This window comes from Amblyomma americanum, chromosome 1 (assembly GCF_052857255.1).
Source record: "Amblyomma americanum isolate KBUSLIRL-KWMA chromosome 1, ASM5285725v1, whole genome shotgun sequence".
In the NCBI taxonomy this organism is placed as follows: domain Eukaryota; kingdom Metazoa; phylum Arthropoda; class Arachnida; order Ixodida; family Ixodidae; genus Amblyomma; species Amblyomma americanum.
The window spans coordinates 277681244-277695733 of NC_135497.1; the positions used below are offsets into that span (position 1 = coordinate 277681244).

General features: G+C 46.8%; 1 protein-coding gene across 1 annotated transcript; it reads left to right on the top strand.

Annotated features, from left to right (window-relative positions):
• Positions 1-11581: 11581 nt before the first annotated feature.
• LOC144118212 (uncharacterized) lies at positions 11582-11917 on the top strand. The gene has a single exon (XM_077651266.1). It carries the CDS (start codon positions 11582-11584, stop codon positions 11915-11917), a length of 336 nt encoding a protein of 111 aa, XP_077507392.1.
• Positions 11918-14490: the final 2573 nt, after the last annotated feature.

The window sequence follows — 14490 nt, forward strand, 5'->3', positions numbered from 1 at the left end:
TGCTCGCATTCACCGATAAAACAAAGGGGGCAAACAGCCAGGCATGCCGTTTATTACAAATATGGCATGACGTCGAGCCAGGGGGTTATTTTGTGCAGGTAATCCACGTGCACAAATAAAAGCGCAGAAAGTTCATAAATGCTTTTAAAAGCAACTCGCATCTACGGCGCGCGCTTGAGTGTTTCAGTGCATCTCATGCTCAGTAATAAAATAAATCTCACAAAACGCCCAGGCTCAGTCCGGCATTGTGTTTCGAGAAAGAGGCGTGTTAGTAAATTACCTTCAACCATCCTATGTGCTCGAATCTAACGATGTCGCGCGGTGGTCGGTGCACCTTTGGTCTTGGGGAAGAGTGGTAGGTGCACTCCTTTGGGCTGCTGGAAATTGCCGGGCGCTTGGTTCAGAAATCTCGACTTTGGCCCCAAAAACCATTTGCTATCCGAAAAACTGTGATGACTTACATCGAGCTCTAGAAGCCATACTGGCATTCTGGAATCATATTCATGCCTGCTGACTTATAAACCGAGTTCTTAGGGAAATATCGTACAGCAGGCTCCATTAATTGCAGACGTAAAGCAACGTGGGCAGGCGCCCGTCAGCTGAACGGTTTTTTTTTTTTCGTTTTGGAAAAATGGTTTCTGGGGAAAGGAAATGGCGGAGTGTCTGTCTCACATATCGGCGGACACCTGAACCGCGCCGTAAGGGAAGGGATAAAGGAGGGGGGGAAAGAAGAAAGGAAGAGAGAGGTGCCGTAGTGGAGGGCTCCGGAATAATTTATACCACCTGGGGATCTTTAAAGAGCACTGACATCGCACATCACACGGGCGCCGTAGCGTATCGCCTCCATCGAAACGCAGCCGCCACGATCAGGTTCGAACCCGGGAACTCCGGATCAGTAGCCGAGCGCGCCGACTGTTATTTGCGGCGGCGCAGTGGCTATGGCGTTCGGCTGCGGAGCCCAAGGTCGTGAGGTGTATTCTGGCCACACCGGCTGTATTTCGATGGAAGTGAAATGCCGAAACACTTATGCAGTGAGCTCTCGGTGCACGTTTCGGCCTCAGGTGGTTGAAATTATTCCGGAAACTTTCACTACGATGTGGTAGGTGTGGAATAAATCAGACGACTTCGAAGAAATGCCTTTCGCAGACGTCGGCCAAGCAGACACCACTGAGTGTGGTGCCTGCTGGTGGTATACCAACCGCGATAATGCCTTTATACCGCTACGTATGCTGTGCCGGTCTTTATGAAGTAGCTCGTCAGCAAAAGCTGCTGAAAAGTGGCTGCAGCCTCTAGAGCGCAGTCATAGCGGTCATTTCGTTTGCTTTATATACATATCAATTGTCTCTATCTGCAGCGATATTAGGGCTGCTGTGCTGAAGTCTAGGGCTTCAGTTATCTCTCTTTCCTTGTTGGGTGCCTTTCCAGCTAAAATGCAGAGCCACTTTCAAGGCATATCAAAACAGTCAGGTGGCCAGTAAGCCGGGTGCAGCCTGCATCGTTACTCTGCTTGAAGCATGGGTAAAGAATGTGAATCTCATTGTCAACTGCAATATAAGTTGATAGAGATAAGTTAGTCTCATTGAAAAAAGCAGAAAATAAAGTCACTTACACGTCTGAATAACTTCCTCAAAAGAAAAACAGAAAGCTTTAGACCTTCTTTCCTCAAAGCATTCAACAGTTCTTGCACTTTCCATATTCCTTTTTTTTTATGGCGCAAGGGCATCTGCTGCCAAAGAGCGCTATGGGAAAAGGTATTCTTCGTCTGCTCAAGTGGGTCAAAGGCCCATTACGCAAGCATTTCACCCTGAATAAGCCGAGCACAAGGCCAGGGGAACGTTGTATCACCGGTGGGCACCCGGCGTCACTGGGGATCGAACCCCTCACCTCCCGCAAGCGTGGCGGATGCTCAATCACTAGGCCACCGCTAAGTCACCGCTGCAGTGGCCTAGTGGCTGAGCATTATGCGTCATGGTATAATGACGCATAGTGGATGGCTCCGGATTAATTTCAACCACAATGGGCGCATTGACTTGCAGAAGATGTCAGTGAAGCCTTATCCAGCATTTCTTTTATTTCCTTACATTTAGAATTGAATATGCTGAGAAGCAGCAAAATTCACTCTCGATGGAACGCATGCAGTCGGCAAATGTTTCTATGCGGGTTCAGTACTGTGAGATAGGAATGTACATCACGTAATATTATCCAACACGGTGGCAGGGGAAGTAGAAGAGAAACTCTCATTCACGTCGCGCTAAATTGCGAAAGTGATACTTTTTAACACAGCTCGAAACAGCCAAAACTCCGCACCACGTGTGGCATGTTGAAGATGCATATCGCCGTCGACAGCAAGGGCGCTCAGTGCAGTCTTTATTGACCTGAAGGTGCCGCGCAGGAGGTCGCGTGTTGAGAAGGGGACTTCCAGGCTTTTCAGATTCCTTGAGTACACCGATCAAGAGTTGAAATGGCGGCAGTGGCATGCCGCTAGAAACCTTACTGGTTGCTTATGCGAGCATTGAAAGAACACCTTTGAAACAGAACAAGTGTCATTAATGGTGACGTCTCCTGTCCCGCATTTATCGGACTCTCGGTAGTATGGAGCTACTATAATAAGGGAGTAATTACTCATTGGCATCCACCCAAGTGCAGCCATATGGCTACAAAGGAAAGCTATACAGCTTTCTCAAAAACTTCGTAGTTAAAGAAAACAATCGTCCTGGTCCGGGGTTGCCATTAATTTAAACTACAAATCCACTCCCGCCAGTTGTCTTCAGGAACCACAACCTCGTCCCAATGTTGTTTTTTTTGTTTTTAAACAATAATGCCACAGGGAGTTCAAACACCCTGTGTGCGGTCTTAGCTATCTGCAGATCCTTTACGGCTACTATTTAACCTCTGATATTGAACTTGCCTAAGGGCGATAACTGAAAGCCACAGTCAATTTGAGTTGAAATTCATCGTTCGGCATATCAAGGCACCTGTTACTTTAAATACCTATTTTTATTTTTCGACACCGGCGGCGGCATATAGAAATTTGAAAAAAAGAATTACATTCCGAGCAAGACAAGGAGCGTCTCAAACCTTATGGTCTTGAGAAATAAATGCAAACCATGCATTCTTCGTGCTGCTGGCCCAGCCGACCGCGTGCACAGGCGAGCAGGGCATGTGCGCATGAAGCCGTCATCCTTTCCCTCTGGAAATTGTCCGGGGCTACGTGGTGCAATGGCCTAAGGTTGATAAATGCCGCATCTCCTATCCGGCCCGCTCACCAGATTTTCCTTTTCATTGTTTCCCGGGGACCTAATGGCACGCAACAAGGGGGGCGGAATTTAACCTCACATGCTCTAAGGAGATGAGGGGACAACAACAAAGGCTTGCTGTCCGCGGCTCGTTCATTCGCCTTTTCTCTCGGCGTCGGCTCTGGTATTTTCCTCCGAGCATGGGATTGCGATTCGACACAGCAGCCATGACCGCGGCAGGGGTTTGGCGGGGCGAAAAAGAAGCAGAAAATTACGGGGGAGAGGGTTCCCGCAAAATCGGTCCGCAGGAGGAACGGTCGCCGTTTCGCGCGCCTCACAGCGGCTTCCTTTCGGCTGTAGACAATGCACGACGCGTTGCCGGGAAAAACGCCGCCAACGAGGGTGTCTCGTGTGGTCTAGACCAGAACGGCCGCGTCGCCCACCGCCGCCGACACCGCAAAGCATCGTCCAGCGCGCAGACCCGCGCAGCTGACGTGCAGCACGCGCAAAGCACGCGAAGCCTGCTCGTCGATGTCTCCACTTCCTCTATTATCAGAGCACTTTTGCCTGAGGGCTGTTAGTGAAGTATCTATCTGATCGTCCGCGTATTGCAGCAGTTCACTAACGTACACGTACACGTCTCACTGCTGGATTAGCAGGAACTTCTGCAATTTTAATCGAAACATCCTGACTCGCAGACCAGCGATGGCTGGTTGACAAGGTGGACAGCATGGCCGTCGCGTTCAGGGTTCCGTACTTTGGGCTTCAACTGGATACGTTCTCTTTTTGTGCGTGCCAGTGAGCATGCTTTGGATTATGAGAACTTAACGTCCCAAAGTGACTGAGGCTATGAGGGACGCCGTAGTTAAGAATTCCGGATAATTTCGGCCACCTGGAGTTCTTTAACGTGCACTGACATCGCACAGTACACGGGACTCTAGAATTTCGCCTCCATCGAAATTCGATTGCAGCAGCCGGGATCGAACCCACGTCTTTCGGGTCAGCAGCCGAGCTCCATAACCGCTGAGCCACCGCGGCGGGTCCAATATATACGTATAAGCTCTGGGGGACTGAAGTGAATGATGAGGGAAAGGAAACGTGTAGGACATGGCTTACTGAAGATCAGTGGAAGAGGACCTCTTCCTACATTGGGTGTAGCAGCGATGCTAGTGGTGATGATGGTGGTGTTTATGATATTGAAACGTTTAATCACTCACTCACTATGACTCTTGAATCTCTTGGCTTGCTTCCTAGGTGCCGTCCTTCCGCTGCGAATGGCTGCTGTGAAGCCAGTTCAGTTCTTTCGAGGCAGAATTGTTAGCAACTGGTGTGGTCGGTGTGGTGGCATCATTTCTCAGTAACAGCATGTATGGCGGGACGCAGACGAGAAATGGTTTGCGTATCCTTCCAATCCGGCGCGCTGTCACTATAGCTGAATGACTATGTGATTTTTCCCGTGCAAAATTATTTCCCTCGATGCGACTAAATCGCAAGCCAAAAGGAAAAATGAGAGCAGAAATTAAATGCAACCGCTCGAGAATACAGTACCGGCCAGGACAAAGACGAAGCCATATTTACCGAATTCCTGATTGTCAAAATTCGCGTGCAAAATTCTTTCGTGAATCTCTGCTGAACAGTCCGTGGTGGAGTTTTTTTTTATTATTTTGAGGACTTACCTTGAAATTGAAAGTTTATACCTCAACAACAAAAGAATGTTGCGAGAAGGCCAGATAAAAGCTGTATGGGCAGCTTGAAAAGCCCTGACCACCCAGCACACAGGACAATACTGTGCACGGCTATGGAAGCACGAACACTCATTCAAAAACATATGTCAGAATTACTGCATCATATGAAGAAACGCAAGCAGGTGTAATGAATGTGTAAAGAATAGCACGAAGATACTGAAAAATAGACATCGTAGCACATCGTTGGACAAACATAGCACGCAGTCATTTTGACGTTACTGTGGATATGTCAGTGGTCGTTTCTTTTTATGATTTGTTGAGGAGTGTAGGAAATGCAAATTTTACCATTTGTGTACCGTAATTTGTTCTGCATTTGGTTACAATATGAGGGCATCGATATGCCAGAGTAAGTTGTGTGGGCTGTTCGTGAGCAACTCCGCGGTGAAGTCGCTCACTTGACAAGCGGGCAGTGCAGTGCCGTGAACGATTCTGGCGTAAACGAACCGAGATGTTAAACGCATTGATGACACCCAGCCAAACCATAGCCGCACATGAGCTCCAGGTTACAGGGAATGTGCCAGGCATTATACACGCACTACACGGGCAAATTTAATGTCAGTAAATGCTTATTGCCTTAAGTTCTAATGGCATTCTGGCGATGCCACACGCGGAAATTTAATAGCATTAGCCTTACTGCCATTCGCCACCTACTGAGTTCGCCACACACATTCGCCCGAGAAATGCGTACTCTCGACCCAATTCCATGCGCATAAAAGAGTGAAAATTTGTTAGTAACAACTTCCTATCAGGTAGCAAATTATTTATTGATAACCTTAAGTTAAATGAGGCATCTGTACGGCTTTTTCGATGCGAACGGAGCCATTATCACCGGCACTTCTGACAGAATCTCTCGGCTTGTGCGCCGACGATGGCTGACGCGCGAATTTAAGGCTACATTTTCGACTTGTCAACCACAGGAGCATATTGCGCAAAATAGTTTATGTTCCATATAGATAACTATGCCGAGATTTTATGCTCACTAGCAACTCTTATAATCCAGTACAGTTTTTGATGGGCTTGCAGGCGTTTGTCATCGCGACGTACATATAATGACATTAAATCTGGACGTACAGCACAAACTCTAAAAATAATCCCATTAACAAATAAAGCATTAAGCATGTACTGGCATTTCTGGTCCGCGTGTGGCGCAGGTACTATAGTTAATTGTAGCCGAGGCGCAACTGCATGCCATGCCCTTGTGAAATGAGCAGCCAGTTCTTGTTATCTGCGCTTTGGTCAGAGCAGGGCTTCGCTGCGACATTTTATTTTGCGTGCGTTAACGTGCAGTGATTAACAAGTAGCATGGCAACACACACACGCGCGCGCACGCACGCAGACGCACGACGGAAGCCAACAGTCGCCGAAACCAAGGAGCATGGGGGATGTTTTATATAATTTGTGGTGTTCATCAATGGGAGTTTAATAGGGTAATTACTTTTAAAGACAACTGATTAGAAAGCAGAAGAAAAAACAGCCACATGCCACCGCTGTGATCCGAACCCACGAACTCCGAATTTCGCTTCCAGTGCTCTACCAGCCGTCGCCGTAGCTCAGTTGACTGAGCACCGAACGCTATATTCGGAGATCGTGCGTTCGGATCCCACCGGCGGCATGGTTGTTTTTCTGCTGCTTTATAAGTAATTTTATTTAAGCGACAGATTAATCGAAGTATAATTCCCCCATTGACCAGCACTACAAATAAAAAATAATAGAAATATTCTTCTATGCACCTTGATTTCGGTGATTCATATGTTTGTCAAACGAGCCCCTCATTTCCTTTACCGCGTCTGCTAACAGCTTAACGAGGGTCTCGGTTCTGGCAGTCTTGATGCCATAGGTAGCATAAGAGGGCTCTCGCACAGTTTCCGCCCTCGCCGTTAGATCACGTTCCACGTCACACTCGCGGTAACACAGGACGTGCTACGTCCGCCGCTATGGACGATGGTGGCGCTGGTGAACACTCTCAAGGTTCGCTTACACCCAATCAACATAAATACCCACGAGAGCAGCAGATTGGACAGCCGTCGCCGTAGCTCAGTTGATAGAGCACTGGACGCGATATGCGGAGGTCGTGGGTTCGGATCCCACTGGCGACATGGTTGTTTTTTCTGCTGCTTTATAAGTAGTTTTCTTTGAGCGATAGATTAATCTAAGTATTATTATCCCACTGATAAACACAACACATTAAAAAAAAACATTCCCCTATGCACCTTGGTTCCGGTGACTGTTGGCTCCCTTCATAAGTTTGTCAATGGAGCCCCTCATTTCCTTTACCGCGTCTACACACACACACACACACACACACATACATATATATATATATATATATATATATATATATATATATATATATATATATATATATATATATATATATATATATATATAGACGCGGTAAAGGAAATGAGGGGCTCCATATATATATATATATATATATATATATATATATATATATATATATATATATATATATATATATATATATATATATATATACATATATATATATATATATATATATATATATATATATATATATATATATAATTTGTAGGCGGCCGTTACTAATAGCAATATCAGTTTTTAGAATTTCGAAAACGCGAATACCCTCGGCGCTGTGGCTTCTCAACATTTGGCTATTTGGACTAGTTGCGTGCACCGTAGGGGTTTTGTGCCTGCATGCTTTGCGAAAGCGCTTGTATTTTGGTACGATATCCAAGAGAAAAATAAAGACTGAATGAATGAATGAAATTTTGTCAAGCCACAACGCTGAGGGTAATCGCGTTTTTGAAATTATCAAAACTAATAAAGCTATTAGTAGCGGCCGGCTACAAACCTCTAATTGCAATCAAGTTCCTATCGGTAATAGTCAAAAAGTTAACTATTAGAATTTAGTTAATCACTTCACCAGCTAACATGATTCGCCTGTTTTGTATTCGTTTTTTGACACCCGCCAACAGTGGGATCACTATGCCACAAAAGGTTCTCTCTACCTCCAAAACTTTATTTTTAAAAATTAGTGATCAGCTTCCGTATACATAGTATATATAAAATAAGCCACTGCGTAAGCGCAACTTCTGCCTGCCGGGCATCAGCTACCATAGAGGCTAAATGGCATTTGGCCCAACACTGTGCATAAAACGCGGCGTTTTGTATGTCGCCACGCGGGTTGCAACATCGATGTGACCCTGAAGGCGCCGGAACTCGTATCTCTCTCACGCACTCCTGGCGCTTCTGACACGAAACTCAGGGCCTGCCTTATCGTGCCGGAAGTGACTGCGAGAAAGGTCGCACGGACATTGAGATTGCGGGACCTCACTGCCTCTCTCCGCGTTGAACACCACGACCCACGGCGGGTCTCCTCCCGAAGCCGAGCGACGCTATGAATGAGCCGCATTTCGAGGATTACGATCGGCCGGCCATTTACAACGCCAGAGGTGATTGTGTTAAATATAACCGCGCCCCGATAACGGTCCTATACAGATGGCGCGCGCGAACGTACCAGCCAAGCAGCGGCGCGTTTTATAGTAAAAGTCAAATGGCGTAACCACCGTAACCACCGCTAGGTGCCCCCTTCCGGACGCGGAGCGAGACGCGGCGCAACTCGCTTCAAGCGTCGTGGGAAGGAGCGAAGGAGATCGGGGGCAGCCGTTACGCATGCGACGGCTTCGCATCTCGAAATAGAGATTACGTGTGCTCCGGCCGCCTACGAGTTATCTCGGTCGTCGAGCGGTCCAAGGGCTGATCCGAGGCGATATGGAAGCGCGAGCAGCCCACCTCCTGTAGCGATTCGTCTTTCTGATTGCGGCGCCATCGCTTTCCCGCACCTTCCTCGGTCTGCTCGAGTGCGCTCCGAGCACCGAGGAAAATGGCGGCCAGTCTAAACTGTTGGGGCCAACCGGTCTCCGGGGCAGTATCAACAACAGTGAAGCAGATCAGATCGCGGCAGCCCTGAAAGCAAAAGGAACTCCGGGGTGAGAGCGGCGTGTATGTGTGTACCGGTTAATCCGCACGCTCCGGCAGCTTCGCGATGCGACCCCGCCGTCACCCGTTCTTCGCCTCGTTAATTTTTTCTCCTTTGCTTCCTCAAACGGAGTTGTATTTTTCTGTGTTTTTTTTACTTTTCAACTGACTCTTCATGGCTTCAGAGTGCAACCTTCAAAACGTGTATAATATTTTCACAGCTACACCTGTTAAGCGCCCGTTCTTGGGTTTCGCGTAGTAGTATATGTCGTTGTCTGTCATTAACATCGGCGTAACCGGTGGGTGCGTTGCCATGGGAACCACTCGAAGGGTGGTTACCGTGCAAAAGGGAAGGTATCACGTGAGCAAGAGAAGTGAGTAACCGATGGGTGGTTACCACAGGAACCATCAGGAGGGTGGTTACCGCGGAAGGAGGAGGGCATCGGGAAAGCGGAGGAATCCTCAACCGGAGGATGGTTGCTGTGGAAGGAGGAGACAAGGGAATGGAGAGAGGTGCTCGTTATGACATACACGACAGAAGCCAACAGCCACCGAAACCATGTAGCATAGGGATGCCTGTCTTAATTTACAGTTTTCACCAATGGGAGATTAATAGAAACAGAAGAAAAACAACCACAGTGTTCAGTAGCGCAACCCTCGTCTACAGCGGCAGACATGGTTCGTCCTGTATTATTACCGATAGTGCCACGTGGGAGCGTGATTGAACGGTGAGGGTGGAAGCTGTGCGAGAACCCTCTTATGCTACCTATGGCATCAAGGCTGTCAAACTCGAGGCCCTCATTAGCTATTAAACCGGCAAGGGACGGGAAAAGAGGTGCTCGTTATGACATGCGTGACGGAAGCCAACAGCCACGGAAACCAAGGAGAAGGGTATGGCGAGAAAGGCGCAACCGGTCGGCGGTTGCCCCAGAAACCTCCCGGAGGGTAGTTACCCTGGAAGAACGAGGAGGGGTACTATGGAAAGAGGCTTTATGGAGAGATTGTAGGAAGGCATAACTAGATGATGGTTGCTACAACGGTAACCGCCCGGAAAGTGACGTGGAAGGTGGGCACGGCGCCAGGAGGAGGCTATGGCAAAAGTGTAGGAAAGCGTACCACGGTAACCATCCTTAACGTGGTTGCTGTCAAAGGAGGGGCAAAGGTATGGCGAGAGAGGAGGAATGTAGCACGGTCCACCTGCGGCAGCTGCTGCGAAACACGCCGTCCGAGGAGAGGATCACAGGCGGCGCTGGGCTTCTAGGGCAGCGGACTGGACATGAGACCTAGACGAAATGCGACTATGACTGGAAAAGTAAAAAGAGCGCCACAGACCTATACAGATGTCATGTCGCTCTGATATTTTATACCACAACATATCGGAAATTACGCAACACCTGTAGTACCTTAACACCTATCGCTGAATCTCGCGTTAGCCAGAAGTAGCCGTTTTGTCATTTTTTTTATTTCGCCTGTCATAGCTATGTCATCGGTTTCCATTCGCGCAGCGCCTAAACTCTCTGATTATAGTATGTTACGAGCACTGCAGTAGAAGTGTGCCACTACCGAAACAAGATGCTTCATTTTTGTTTTTTTCGAGCTGTGCGGGGGACAACAAACCGTTGGCTGCGTTCTATTTTTACAATCTTTAACACCCAAAGTCTCTCGCAGCTTGAGCGAACTTTAAACGTAATCAGCCAAACTTACTGAGCAAAAAAAAAGGAAGAAATCTGGAACGCTACATATATATTTCCACAAACACACGCAGCTTTACCATTTACGGATGCAGAAGAACAAAAATATATACATGCACGGCACATTGGTACGCATGTAAAAAGTGGTAAATAATAATTGGATGAGAGCTGGAGATGGGAGCCGCCCTTCTCCCGTCTCATTGTGGCATCTCAGAAAACTACTGTTGGCATGGCTGAGATGACGATGACCTTGTGTTGTGGCTGTGATTACCTGCAGAACTAAAGTTCCGAGCAGCCCTCAGTGGTGGTGACGTTTGCACGTATAGCTTTGAATTCACTGGTCAAACATTGCAGACTTAGTTGCTTCCCAGACGCAAGAGTGCGGTTTCTATTTCGATAAACCACGCAGTGGACTGAGCACAGGCCAATGTCAAACCGATTTTGTCTATTGTGGGCTACGTGAACCTTGACTTTCTTCTATTAAAAAAAATAATAAAAATTCAGTACATCAAACTCATACAAAATTTTTCCTGTGGGCTTTCCCTAAATCTTTAGCATGTCTGTGCATTCCGTGGCGAGTATCGGTCGCTCAAAAATGCCCTCCGGCAATCCCTGGCAATCACGTAACGCATTCACATGTGGATGAAAAAAATGTCTCTAGTAATGGCTGAAAGTTTTTGAATATTTCTGTTCATTTTTTCCTTGCAGACACGAGATGGTTGAAAACTGGGGCTTGTAAAAGTTCGAATTATTAGTGAAAAGTAGAGCCCGCTACAGCCGCAGTGATCGCTTTTGAACGAGCCGAGACTTCCTGGTTAGGATTTGCTTGCCAAAAACTCGCACAGAATAAACCAAGGAAGCTCAAACGATGAAGAGCGAGTAGTGAAGCCTATTTGCCTATTTACCGTGACATGCGCGCGCCAATCGAGCCCCTGCTTCCGCAGTGATGGATTCGTCCGGCAAGATCCCGGACGGAGTGCTGGAAGGGACGCTGGTGGCCCTGGGCTCCTACAACGAGTGCGTCGACATCGTGGCCCGAGACGAGGACCAGGAGCGCGAGTACTTTCGTGGCCAGTACTGCGCTCTCGACATCAAGCCGTTCCTGCCTCCCAAGCCCAAGAAGTACAACCCGCAGCACATGTTTCGAAACATCTCCGAAGTCTTGCCCATCCTAAAGGCGAGCAGTCTTGTTCTCATACCCGCCCCTCCACCTGCTTTTTGTTCTTGGCAATGGGACGTCGCAGCGGTGCGAGACACTCTGTGCTCGAGTGCATCAGCCTAAGACGCGAAACGAAAACTTGAAGGTTGTCTGTTCGCCTGCCATTTATCTATCAAGAAAAGGTTCCGCTGAAATACACGGCAGGTTTGTCTCAACCCCTTTGGCCACGGCGTACAGATGTGTGAATGCGACTTTTGCGTCGTCTTTGGTTAATGCGGAGATATAATGCGCGGCGAATGGATGGAGTCATTTGGGAAAAGCCCCGTCGCATGGTTTTAAGCCAGGCACGCGAATATAACGCCGAAAACGGCATGCTTTTAAGATGGCCGCCTCTGCGTTTCACGTAATTAAGCCTAAGTGTGGCTTCGGAACGTATACGTGTATTCGTTTGGATTCCTTTGCGCGCATATCTATATTTACAGAACTCCTAAAATAAGCTGAATTGTTTACATATTGTCTTTTTTTTTCAAAAATGAGTGGAAAGAAGTACAGTTGACATCCTGAAAGCAGTGTAAGTTCACTACGAGTAGAAATCAGGACCAGACAAAAATTCCAAAATAAGACAATAAGAAGGGCTCTTTGTGCGCAGTCTATAGGTATGTTCCTTACGAAAATGTGAAATTTTTGGAAGCTTTCCCCTGTGAGGATAATGATTAGGGTTTACCGATTTAACGTCGCTCCACCGCTGTCCCCATCACCTCTCCTACGTTCAAAGCCTGACAAATGTCACTGACCTCCGACTAGCACTGTTTTGTGCCAGCTGCAGCCACACTTTTCCCGCAGACTTCCTAATCTCATCCGGCCACCTAACCCTCTGACGCCCCCTGCGATAGCTTCACCCTCTCGGGATCCACTCCGCTATCCTGACGAATTATCGGTCGTCTTTTCACCGAAACATATGTCCTGGCCATTAAATACGAACTGATAACGGATCGCTCATAGCGAAGTCAATAGGTCAAATTAAGTGGGCTGAGGTGTAGTACGGTAGTGTCGCATTGTCTGCTTAGATTTTTTTGCCCGGCAGAAATGGGCCTCTGTGAAGTGAGGTCACTGAACAAGACTAGATATGTAACAGACTCTCGTGATTTTATTGCGGCAATACGACTAAGACAACACACTGATCCCCCTCTCTTTTTTTTCTATTCTGACAGATCCACATAAAATTTGCGAATTTATGATCTAACCCTTGTTTTGTGTGAATGACAACGGTGCCACGGATTGCATCAAAGCCAAGCAGAAAAATCGCAAAATCGCAGAGTTATCGAATACTTCGAGTCGGCGCGCTAACTCGCGCTCTTTTCACGCCGTTCAGTGGAGCAAGGGTTATTGACTGGCATATTTTAATTCTGATAATTAAAATCGAACGCATAGCCAAGTTGTGCCAAGACGACGCAGATTAAGTGCCAAATAATGCAACGCACGTCACTTTGCACATTATTGTGTCACCGCCAGGCGGATTGTGCCCTATGAGCACCACTTATAGCTATAGTGGTCTTACACTGCAGGGACACACGACTGAAATCTTTGGAGGCGTTTCACGCGAGGTGTACACCGATTTGAGATAATGAAAGGTTGATTGCTTTTTGTGGCAGTGCAGGAGAAATATTTTGGGGCGAAATTCAGGCAGCTGCGGCGCCTGGCATGACTTTGGTGTTCGGGCAGCTTGTACAAAACGACTTCCCATTTCGTCAACTCCTTAAAGGCCCTCACGATAAAGCTAAATCGCTAAAGATTCGTCATAGTGGGCGAGGAGCAGAGCTTTTTTTTTGTCGCATGTTCTCCTCTGCCACATATGAAAACAAAAAAGGAACAGTGAATATGTTGCCTCGAATAAAGAAGCTGGCCACTGTGAATTCAGAAAACAAGAATAGAACAAAAATGAGAGAAAAATAAGGTGAAAAAGCAAAATGAGAAAGTGCACCCTTATTACATTTTGCTCGCTTCGCAGATTTTATATATATATATATATATATATATATATATATATATATATATATATATATATATATATATATATATATATATATATATATATATATAATTTACACAAATCTATACAGTAGCCAAGGTAATCAGAACGTTAATGATAGAGACAGTAGCGCAGAGCAACGCGTAATCCCGCCAGTAACGAAAGAGGAAGTAAAGAAAGCCTTGGAAGCAATGCAAAGGGGAAAAACAGCTGGTGAAGATCAGGTAACAGCAGATCTGTTGAAGGACTGAGGGGAGATTGTACTACAAAAACTAGCCACCCTGTATACACAATGCCTTAACCTCGACCGTACCAGAAGCTTGGAAGAATGCAAACATAATCTTAATTCATAAGAGAAGAGCCTGTATACACAATGCCTTAACCTCGACCGTACCAGAAGCTTGGAAGAATGCAAACATAATCTTAATTCATAAGAGAAGAGCCTGTATACACAATGCCTTAACCTCGACCGTACCAGAAGCTTGGAAGAATGCAAACATAATCTTAATTCATAAGAGAAGAGCCTGTATACACAATGCCTTAACCTCGACCGTACCAGAAGCTTGGAAGAATGCAAACATAATCTTAATTCATAAGAGAAGAGACGCAAAGGACTTAAAAAATTACAGACCGATTAGCTTACGGTCCGTTGCCTACAATGTATTTA

What these genes read in the sequence shown, in the direction of transcription:
- LOC144118212 (XM_077651266.1), top strand. Translation starts at nt 11,582, where the DNA reads ATGGATTCGTCCGGCAAGATCCCGGACGGAGTGCTGGAAGGGACGCTG.